General features: G+C 39.6%; 1 protein-coding gene across 4 annotated transcripts in view; it reads left to right on the plus strand.

The window, feature by feature from the left end:
- The window catches only part of LOC120928041 (limbic system associated membrane protein), an 840,365-nt gene that overhangs the window by 407,391 nt on the left and 420,660 nt on the right, over window positions 1-12,314 (plus strand). For all 4 annotated transcript variants that reach the window (XM_040339115.1, XM_040339117.1, XM_040339118.1 and 1 more), the window contains exon 2: window positions 3,267-3,499. In XM_040339115.1, the coding sequence (XP_040195049.1) occupies window positions 3,267-3,499 (233 nt within the window). The remainder of the gene's footprint in view (window positions 1-3,266; window positions 3,500-12,314) is intronic.

Genomic DNA, 12,314 nt, shown 5'->3' on the forward strand with positions numbered 1-12,314 from the left:
CCTTCTTCATATCTGTTGCTTTCTTTTCATGTATTATTTATCTAGGTATTACTCCTTCATTTCCCTTCCCCTCCTTCCTTCATTCTTCTTTCTTTCTTTCCTTCCCTTTCTCTCTTTCCCTCCCCATTCTCTCCCCTTCCTTTCCTTTTTCTTTCTTCTTTTTGTTCCCTTTCTCTCTCTCTCTCCCCCTCTCCATCCTTCCTCCCCCTTTCTTTCTCTCCACATTCTTTCTCCTTTGTCCCTTCTTGCTTTCCTTCCTTCCCTCCCCATGTCTGTTCCTTTAATTTCTTCTTTATCTACTTCATTTCCCTTCCCTTTCTCCCCCTCTTCCTCCTATCTTCCTTCCTTCTCTTCCCCACCATCCTTCCTCTTTTCTCCCTCCCTTTCTCTCTTTCCCTCCAGTCTTCCTCCTTCCTCCTTTCTTCCCTCCCGTGTCTGTTCCTCATGTCTTAGATCTCTTGATCTAGGTATTATTATCTAGGTATTACTCCTCCATTTCCCTTCCCTCCCTTTTTTCCCCTCCACATTCTTTCTCCTTCCTTCCTTCCCTTCCCGTGTCTGTTTCTTTATTTTCCTTTCCTTTCCCCTTTATGTAGGTATTACTCCATTCCTTTCTTTCTTCCCTCCCTGTGTCTGTTCCTTTATTTTCCTTTCCTCTTTATCTAGGTATTACTCCATTCCTTCCTTCTCTTCTTCCGTCCTCTATTTTGCTTCCCCATCCTCTCGCCTTCCTTCCCCTCTTCCTTCCTTCCCTTCTTCCTTCCCTTTCTCTCTCTCCAACCTCCCTCCCTTTGTCTCTTTCTCTCCACAATCTCTTCCTTCCTTCCCTCTCTCTTTCTTCCTTCCCTTCTTTTTCTAGTTATTACTCTTCCATTTCCCCTTCCTTCCCTTCTTTCTTCCTTCCTTCCCTTTCTCTCTCTCCAACCTCCCTCCCTGTGTCTCTTTCTCTCCACAATTTCTTCCTTCCTTTCTTTTTCTAGTTATTACTCCTCATTTCCCCTTCCTTTCCTTGCCCCCTCCTGTTATGAAGAAGGTTCCTCGCCAGAATTAAAACTCTGTTGGCACCAAAGTGTGTCTGAAAACAAATCCCCGGATGTATGGCACCGATGTTTTCTCTCTATTTATCGCAGAGCGGCTCCAGGTTAGGTGATGTTTATGTGCAATCTGGTATCGATCTTCAGTGATATGAATCTGGTGAATGGGAATATCCTGGGCCTATTATTCCCGCCATTGCTTTGTTCTCTGAGTCCTGCGCTCCCAGCGGAGCTCCTCCTTCCCCCCGCCCCCAGTCTGTGTCAACATCATTTACCCGTCTATACAACTGTGTGCTCCGAGAAAACTTCCTATCCAATTCCACGGCCAACACACCCCACACAGGGGGGCACAGAGCGAGGCCATACCCAATCAGACGCTGTGCTCTTATCGATGGCGCACAATGTCGTGTCTAATGAGACCCTATCCATGTAAACATCCAATCCACCGTATATATCTACCGAAAAATCTAGTCAGAGGAGAGATAACACACACAGGAAGTCACCGGTGCGAGCGAAAATAGCGTCCCTCAGGAGTGCGAATTCCATAATGTGTATCAAAACGTGGGAAGAGTGTCACATAGTGATCGACTTCATCTGTCTGTTTATATCGATCACCTTTTTATATAATAGTATTTATCTATCTATCTGGCTACCGATTCTCAATCAATCAATTACATTATACAATTTTCTTGTTCAATTTCCTTTAGATTTACCTTCAGCTATGTAGTAAAAGGGCCTGTCTGATTGTATACACATTGAAAGTGTTTACATTTGCCCTCCTATTATATGGTTTTGGTAAATCTAATAGAAAATTGTACAAGAAAATTGTATAATGTATGGGCAGCCTTACTCCATTTGTCTGTCTTTATCTATATCCATTGATATCTATCTATCTATCTATCTATCTATCTATCTATCTATCTATCTATCTATCTATATATCTATCTATCTATCTATCTATCTATCTATCTATGTATCTATCTATCTCTACTGATATACTGTATATATACTAAAATTTTCCAATCATTCAGTCAATCAATCATTTTGTCCATATCTATCTATGTTAACCATGCTTTTATTTTCTTCTCTTTACTTTTTTCTTTTCTTTTTTTTTTCTCTTTTTTTTCTTTTCTTTCTTTCTTTCTTTCTTTCTTGTCCTTTTCTTTTTTTCTTGTGTTCTCTTTTCTTCTTTTCTTCTTTCTTTCCTTTGTTCTTGTCTTCTCTTATTTCTTTTCTTGTCTTTTTTTTTTCTTTTTTTTTCTTCTCTTTTTTTTTCTTTTCTTCTCTTTATTCTTCATGTTTCTTTTTTCTTTTCCTTTCTTTTCTCCTTTTGTCTCTTTTTTCTTTTCTTCTCTTTTTTTTTTATCTTCTTCTCTTTTCTTTTCTTTTTTTTTAACTTTTTTCTTCACTTTCTTTTTTTCTTTTCCTCTCTTTTCCGTTATTCCTGGACTGTCCCATTAAAATAACGGTTCTCTTCCTCTTGCGGATGTTTATTTTCTATTCTTTTTTTCTTTTCTATTTTTTTTCTTTTCTTCTCTTCCTTTCTTTTCTTCTCTTCCTTTCTTTTCTTCTCTTTTCTTTTTTCTTCTCTTCTGTTTTTTCTTTTCTTTTTTTTTTCACTTTCTTTTTTTCTTTTCTTTTTTTTTTTGCTTTTCTTTTCTTTTCTTCTTTTCATTTCTATATTACCACTTCCATTAATAGATTTTTGCATTATTCCTGGACTGTCCCATTAATGTCCCGGGTTCTCTTGCAGATGTTACTTTTCTATTCTTTTTTCTTTTATATTTTTTATTCTTTTCTTCTCTTTTCCATTCTTTTCATTTGTCTTTACTTCTCTTTTCTTTGTTCTTCTCCTCTCTTTTTCTTCTTTACTTCTCTTTTCTTTGTTCTTCTCTTCTCTTTTTCTTCTTTACTTCTCCTTTCTTTTTCTTGACTTTTCTTTTTTCTTCTCTTTTCCTTTCTTTTTTCTTTTCTTTTTTCTTTTCTACTCTTATTTCTTTTCTTCTCTTTGTTCTTCTTTTTTTTTTCTTTGTTTCTTTTCTATTCTTTTTTCTTTTCTTCTCCTTTCCTTTCTTTTTTTTTCTTCTCTTTTTTTTTCTTTTCTGCTTTTTTCTTTTCTTTTTTCTTTTCTTCTCTTGTTTTTTCATGTCTATATTATCAATTCCATCGATAGATTTTTTGCATTATTCCTGGACTGTCCCCATTAATGGCCCGGTTCTCTTCCTCTTGCAGATGTAACATAGAAGACAGGAGCTCTAAGGTGGCATGGTTGAACCGCTCAGGCATCATTTTCGCTGGACAGGACAAATGGTCCCTGGACCCCCGGGTGGAGCTGGACAAGAGAAGCGTGCTCGAGTACAGCCTGCGCATCCAGAAAGTGGACGTCTTTGACGAAGGACTCTACACCTGCACTGTGCAGACCCAACACCACACCAAGACCACGCAAGTCTATCTGATCGTCCAAGGTAAGGAATACAATGTGATTGGTGGATTGTTGGATAAGAAGACATCAGCTGTTTAAACTGTCCCTCCTTAAAATAAAAAAAAGATTAAATATATATATATATATATATATATATATATATATATATATATATATACATAATTTTTATTTGATTTTAGTTTTAATTAATTTTTTTAAAGGGTGAAAAATGTAATTATTAGTATAGAAGGAGTTCTTTACAGTAACAGCAGTAAGATTATATACAGTATTTGTAATGGTGGTCAGCTGTTGAGGTGTAACAATAAGTGCAATCAGATTAGGGATTTGGTGTAGCTGTATGGGGGATCCGACGACACATTTTTCATGGGAAGGGTCATCAGATTGTAGAACATTTAGCCTTATTCAGATGTTTAAGTTATGTTTTTTTTTAAAGGTATAACTGATTAAAATGTATGGGGCAGATTCACGTACAGCCGCGTAAAATTGTGCGGGAGTAACGTATCTGATTTACGTTACACCGAGGCAACTTACACGGGCAAGTATTAAGTAATAATAATAATAATGATAATAATAATAATAATTATTGTTATTATTATAGTAGTAGTAGTAGTAGTAGTAGTACTAGTAGAATATTATTAATAAGAAAAAGAGGAAAAATAATAAAAGTAGTGGTGGTAGTAGAAGTAGTAGTAGTGTTTGTAGTATTATTACTATTATTATTATTATTATTATTATTATTATTATTATTATTATTATTGGTAGTAGTATAATAATAATAATAATAATAATAATAATAATAATAATAATAATAATAATAATAATAATAATAATAATAGTGGTAGTAGTAGTAGCATATTATTTATTATTATTATTATTATTATTATTATTATTATTATTATTATTATTATTGGTAGTAGTATAATAATAATAATAATAATAATAATAATTATAATAATAATAATAATAATAATAATAATAATAATAATAATAGTGGTAGTAGTAGTAGCATATTATTTATTATTATTATTATTATTATTATTATTATTATTATTATTATTATTATTATTATTATTATTATTATTATACTACTACTACTACTACTACTACTACTACTAATAATAATAATAATAATAGTATTACCACTACTAATGCTACTACTATTACTACTACTACTACCACTACTGCTCATAAATAATTATAATAATGATAATAATAGTGGTATTATCATTATTATTATTATTATTATTATCATTATTAAGAAAAATAATAAAATAAATGGTAGTAGTAGTAGTATATTTTATTATTATTATTATTACTACTAGTAGTAGTAATAGTATACATACCATTGTTAACTTTATTATTATTATTATTATTATTATTATTATTATTATTATTATTATTATTATTAAAAGCAGTAGTAGTAGTCTACTACTATTATTGTTGTTGTTGTTGTTGTTGTTGTTGTTGTTGTTGTTATTATTATTATTATAATTTATGAGTAGTAGTAATAGTAGTAGTAGTGTTAATACTAGTATTATTATATCAGTATTAATATTATTAGTATTATTATAAAACATTATCTATTTATTTTATTTTTTTCAAAAGTGAAGATTTCTTTTAAGCCTTTCGGCAGCCGCAGCGAGTTAATGGTAGACGTAATTAACAAATACATATTGTTGTTCCCGAGAAGAGACGATTGAACACAGCTCTCAGTCAGCGCCGCCTCCGTCTCTATAGTTATGGTGTGTTTTGTTCGGTGGTTAAACAACTTGTCGTACATAAAGATCTGGATGACGACAAGGACAAAGGACGGAACGTTCGGCCATGAAATGTACGGCGTGTGTAGATTGGGTACAAAGGAGCCATACATTCCTTTCTCTTGTACAGCGCTCCATTATTGTACACAATCTCTGCTTGTTACATAAATAGATCCATACATTGATTGCTTGTACTATAATCTATCATCCCCTCGGGGCGGCTATCTTCTTTCATTATGGCTGTCCGGTGATTGGTTTTACATGTTATACTACAGAAAACTCATCTCGTCGATCAATTGAAGACCATCGGTGGATTTGTAAAGCTTTTATTTATTTATTTTTTATTTATTACACACAGCTGGTACATTTTGGCGCTTTTATAGCTCTCTGTATGTGCGGTTGAGTTTGTTAACTGGCAGCAGTGATACCTTGTATCCAGTCATCATAAATAATCTCTACAATGTGTCTATTACAGTGAGGATATTTCCTGTGCTCGTTAGCGGCATCCACTGGCCATAATGTGGTATTTTACTGAAATATTGCAATCAGGAAAATACTGCCTCATGGCCACTAGATGGAGCTGGAAATCATAGGAAATACACATAGTATGGGGATTATAGCTTCTGTTGAAGTCACGGTTGAAGGGGAAGAATACAACTCAGAACCAAGAGTTTACCGCCAACAACTAAATGATGCAGATGCCAGCCAATAGAAGGGGGAGGGTGGTATTTTAAGTTTACATGCTGAGAACTTTCCAGTATAACGCAAGCTTTGGGGGTAAAAGGGGAAGCATGCTGCTCCTAGGGTGCCTTTGTGAAATGTACTTTACATTAAAGGGTCCTCCAACACATCATTGGTCCCCCCATCACACCAGAGCCCCCCCTTCACATCAAAGGCCCCTCATAACATCAGGAGTACACCTTCACATCAGAGATCCCCATTACATCAGAGCCCCCTTCCCTATCACATCAGAGGTCCTCCAATCACTTCAGGGGTCCCCCCATCATATTAGAGACCCCCGTCACATCAAAGGTCCTTCCGCCACATCAGAGGTTCTTCTTCACATCAGATGCCTCCCATAACATCAGAGCCCCCCTCCCAATCACATCAGAGGTCCTCCTATCACATTTAGAGGCCCCCATCATAGATTTCCTCCTTCACATCAAAGGTCCTCCCATCACGCCAGAGGTCCCTCATCACATCAAAGCCCCCCTTCACATTAGAGGTCCCCTTCACATCAGAGCCCCCCCCCCATCACATCAGAGGTCCCTCCCTATCACATCAGAGGCCCTATCACCTCAAAGGTCCCCCTTCTCATCAGAGGTCCTCCATCACATCAGAGGCTCCCCTTCAAATCAGAGGCCCCCCATCACATGAGAGGGACCCCCATCATATTAGAGGTTCCCCATTACACCAGAGGAACCCCCATCATATCATAGGCTCCCATCATTACATCAGAGGTCTCCCTTCACAACAGAGGCCCCATCACATTGGAGGTCCCCCTTCACATCAGAGGCCCCCCTTCACATCAAATGTCCCCATCACATCAAAGGTCCCCATATCACGTCAGAGGCCCCCCTTTACATCAAATGTCCCCATCACATCAAAGGTCCCCATATCACATCAGAGGCCCCCCTTCACATCAGAGGCCCCCCATCACATCAGAGGTCCCTCCCTATCACATCAGAGGCCCACCTTCACATCAGAGGCCCCATTACATCAAAGGTCCCCCTTCCTATCAGAGGTCTCCAATCACATCAGAGGCTCCCCTTCAAATCAGAGGCCCCCCCATAACATTAGAGGGACCCCCGTCATATTTGAGGTTTCCCATCACACCAGAGGAACCCCTATCATATTACAGGTCTCCATCATTACATCAGAGACCCCCCATCACATTAGAGGTTCCCCATCATATCACAGGTCCCCATCATTACATCAGAGGCCCCCTTCACATCAGAGCCCCCCCCCCCATCACATCAGAGACCCCCACCTTCATATCAGAGGCCCCCTTTCACATCAGAGCCCCCCCTTCACATCAGAGGTCCCCCCATCACTTTAGAGGCCCCCAATCACATTAGAGGGACCCCCATCATATAAGAGCCTCCCCCCTTCACATCAGATTCCCTCCATCACTGAGTCTTCTCATCCCGTTCTGCGCTCGCAGTTGAGAAATACAGCTGTATAGTATAACAATGATGCACAGATATTTAGGATATAGCCCTTTAGTCAGTACATGTCTATTAAAATGAGGAAAGGAGGCATGCTGGCGCTTGTAGTTCAGCAACGGGAGGGACGCAGAATCATAATTTCTGTATATTTGAGTCATGGAATATTCCGAGTTCTAAAGTCCACCAATCAGATCAGATGACACGCATTTTTTTATTTTTTTTATTTTTAATATTTCATAATAAATCCCCAGAGAGCCGTTTTCTGCATGTTCTTAGATACATCAAATAGGTGGGAGGAGCTAATCTCCTATAAATTGTAATCTGCTGATTCGGGATTAATAATTAATGGGCACAAAGAGAACGGAAAGGATGACAAAACGTTCTGGGCTCATCCCATTGTATTTAGAACAATTGTGTAACCGCGGCGAAAGAAAATTCCTCTGTTCCTCTGTCATACCTTAATGGAATACAAACCTACCGTGATTAGGGCTGAGCCGCTAAAATAATCTCAGAGGAATCCATTAAATATCGCGCTCCCTGCCCCCGCCCCCCCGTACTTCTGTTACTTTGCTGCTTTAATTATTAAAATATTAATTTCTAGATCATCATTAGTTTACATTGGTCAATTAATTTATCACCGCGCTGCATACAGAATACAGAATACTATATTAATCCCAAAGGGAAATTGGTACATATAATAATTAACCTGTAGAAATTCTTTGCAGTAAATTCCATTGCATTGCAGCTGAAATTTCTAATCAGGCTGACATAAAGCAGACTCCAAAATGAGGGGAGAGTTGTGATACCAATAGATGGGACATTTGCAGGGACTTCCTGTTATAGGGTGACAACGCTCTGTCCCCAGGGCCGCCATCAGGTACAGGGTACAGGCATGACACCTGTAAGGGGCCAGATGGTCAACAGGGGCCCGGCCTCTCCCCCTTCTTTTATATATATATATATATATATATTTATTTATTTTTTCGTTTGACCCCCCCACCTTTAGAAACTCGCGGCAGGGCCCTCCCCCCTCGTTTTTTTTTTAATTTTTAAATTTGAATTTTTTTTTTTACATTTTTTCTTCTTTTTTTCGTCTGACCCCCCCCACCTTTAGCAACAATCGTTTTTTATTTTTTTTAAATTTACATTTTTTTAAAAAAATGTTCTTCTTTTTTTTTTTTCGTCTGACCCCACCTTTAGCAACTCGCAGCAGGAAACCCCCCCTTGTTTTTTTTTATTTTTTTATTTTAAATGTATTTTTTATTTTTTATTCTTTTTTTTTTTTTTTCCCTCTGACCTTTAGCAACAATCTTTATTTTTTTTTAATTTTTTCTTCTTTTTTTTTTTTTTTTTCGTCTGAAAACTCGCGGCAGGGCCCTCCCCCCTTGTTTTTTTTTTTACATTTTTTCTTCTTTTTTTCCGTCTGACCCCCCAACCTTTAGCAACTTGCGGCAGGAAACCGCGCCCCCCCCCCCCCTTGTTTTTTTTTTTGTTATTTTTTTTTTCATTTTTTTAAATGTTTTCTTCTTTTTTTTTTATTTATTTATTATAATTTTTTTTTTTTTTTTTATGTTCTCTTCTTTTTTTTTTGTCTGACCCCCCACCTTTAGTAACTCGTGGCAAGGAACCACCCCTCCCATTTTTTTTTTACTTTAGCAACTCGCGGCAGGAGAGAAGAGAAGAGAAGACTTGACTTTGTTTTGTTCATCAGCACCAACTGGACCCGTGTTTAGAGAGTTTAGAAACCCCTGCATTAGGCCAGTAACACTTATGGCTAGCATTCTTGGCTGGCTTCACATACAGTGGGCCAGATTCAGATAGAGATACGACGGCGTATCTCCTGATACGCCGTCGTATCTCTGAGTTCCGTCGGTCGGATCTATGCGCCTGATTCATAGAATCAGGTTCCGCATAGATCTCCCTAAGATCCGACAGGTGTAAGTGACTTACACCGTCGGATCTTAGGCTGCAATTCCAGGCCGGCCGCTAGGTGGCGTTTCGGTTTTTACGCGACGCATATGCAAATGAGGATTTCCGCCGATTCAGAAACGAACGACCGCCTGGCGCATTTTTTTACGTCGTTTGCGTTCGGCTTTTTCCGGCGTATAGTTACCCCTGCTATGTGAGGGGTATCCTATGTTAAGTATGGCCGTCGTTCCCGCGCCGAGTTTTGAAATTTTACCTCGTTTGCGTAAGTCGATTAAGAAAAGAGCTGGACGTAAGTTACGCTCACGTCGAAACCAATGACGTCCTTGCGACGTCATTTGGAGCAATGCACGCTGGGAAAGTTTACGGACGGCGCATGCGCAGTTCGTTCAGAGCGGGGACGCGCCTGATTTAAATTGTACACGCCCCCTAGCCGCGGAATTTGAATTCCGCCGGGGGATTTACGATACGCCGCCGCAACTTTAGAGGCAAGTGCTTTCTGAATAAAGCACTTGCCTCAAAACCTTGCGGCGGCGTAACATAAACGTAAAGATCCGTTCACCTATCTGAATCTAGCCCAGTATGTCCTTGGTTCTACTCCCACCATGGACCCGTCTGCATGGAGTTTGTATGATGTCCCAGGGTAGGTGTGAACTTCCTACGTTTCCTCCCAGAAACATACCGATAGGCACTTTGGGCCAGATTCACAAACGAGATACGACGGCGTATCTACTGATACGCCATCGTATCTCTGTTTCTAACTATGCGGCTGATTCATAGAATCAGTTACGCATAGATATCCCTAAGATCCGACAGGTGTAATTGAATTACACTGTCGGATCTTAAGAATGCAATTCTAGGCCGGCCGCTAGGTGGCGAGGCCATTGCGGCCGGCGTAGAATATGCAAATGAATACTTACGGCGATCCCCAAACGTCCGAACGGCCCGTCGATCTAACTCTACGTCGTTTCCGTCGAGTTACGCCGCGTAAAACTAGGGCTGAGCCCTAGTTGTCTTAAGCCATGTTAAGTATGGCCGTCGTTCCCGCGTCGAAATTTTAAAATCAACGTCATTTGCGTAAGACGTCCGTGAATGGCGCTGGACGCCATTTACGTTAACGTCTAAGCAAATGACGTTGGTGCGACGTCATTTAGCGCAATGCACGTCGGGTAATTTACCCGACGGAGCATGCGCAGTACGTCCGGCGCGGGAGCGCGCCTAATTTAAATGGGACTCGCCCCATTCGATTGGGCCCGCCTTGCGCCGGACGGATTTAGGATAAACCGCCGCAAATTTCCAGGTAAGTGCTTTGTGGATCGGGCACTAACTTGGGAAATTTGCGGCGGTGTAACTTAAATCGTTTAAGTTACGTTGCGCCCGGGCTACGTGAATCTGTCGCTTTAGCTTTTAGCCCAAATTGGCGAACCCAAGACTACGTTTGGGGCATTAGATTGCCAGCTCCTTCGACAAGCAGGGACCGATACAGTATGAATGGCTCTACATACTCCGTGAAAAGACGCGTCGGAACGCTATAAACTGCCTTGCAAACAGCGAGGACGTGTTTTTGTGAACTGAACGTAGAATTTCAAGGACAACCCCGGAAAATAAAATGTACCACCTGACATATTTTCTTTTGCAGAGTTTGACCTGCTTTGTACTTTACAGATAAATAGATGTATACATTCATCTCTTCTACTGTTCTACACATTGTCCAACGCACGTGTAGAGTCACATCCCTGCTACTTGGTAAGCTACACATACAGAAAAATAATTCTATGAATTCAATGATTGGTTGTTGCTTTTAACCCTGTGCGATTTACTCAGCACTGTTACTGAACCTGTTATATTTAAATGTATTTTACCTACTGTTTTTTTTTTACCGCTTTATATTGGACTTTAACCACCTTAACCAGCCCTGGACGATTTGGCTGCCCAAGGACCGGGCCATTTTTTGCGATTCGGCACTGCGTCGCTTTTAACCACTTAAGACCCGGACCAAAATGCAGGTAAAGGACCTGGCCAGTTTTTGCGATTCGCCACTGCGTCGCTTTAACTGACAATTGCGCGGTCGTGCGACGTGGCTCCCAAACAAAATTGGCGTCCTTTTTTCCCCACAAATAGAGCTTTCTTTTGGTGGTATTTGATCACCTCTACGGTTATTATTTTTTGCGATATAAACAAAAATAGAGTGACAATTTTGAAAACAAATGCAATATTTTTTCCTTTTTGCTATAATAAATATCCCCCAAAAATATATAAAAAAAACATATTTTTTTCCTCAGTTTAGGCCGATACGTATTCTTCTACCTATTTTTGGTAATAAAAATCGCAATAAGCGTTTATCGATTGGTTTGCGCAAAATTTATAGCGTTTACAAAAAAGGAGATTGTTTTATTGCATTTTTATTATTTTTTTTTTTTTACTACTAATGGCGGCGAACAGCGATTTTTTTTCGTGACTGTGACATTATGGCGGACACATCGGACAATTTTGACACATTTTTGGGACCATTGTCATTTTCACAGCAAAAAATTCTATAAAAATGTATTGTTTACTGTGAAAATGACAATTGCAGTTTGGGAGTTAACCACTAGGGGGCGCTGTAGGGGTTAAGTGTGACCTCATATGTTTTTCTAACTGTAGGGGGGGCGGGGCTGGACGTGTAACGTCATTGATCGTGTTTCCCTATATCAGGGAACACACACGATCAATGAAGCTGCCACAGTGAAGAACGGGGAAGGTGTGTTTACACTCAGCCTCTCCCCGTTCTTCAGCTCCAGGGAGCAATCGCGGGACTCCGGCGGCGATCGGGTCCCGCGGCCGTGGTCACGAAGCTTCGGACCGGGTCTCCCCCGCGACCCACGGCTGGGCACTTAAAGAGGACGTACCTGTACGTGCTTGTGCCCAGCCGTGCCATTCTGCCGACGTATATCTGAAGGAGGCAGTCCTTAAGTGGTTAACTGAAAATTGCGCGGTCGTGCGACGT

Source organism: Rana temporaria, chromosome 2 (genome assembly GCF_905171775.1).
Source record: "Rana temporaria chromosome 2, aRanTem1.1, whole genome shotgun sequence".
Lineage (NCBI taxonomy): Eukaryota > Metazoa > Chordata > Amphibia > Anura > Ranidae > Rana > Rana temporaria.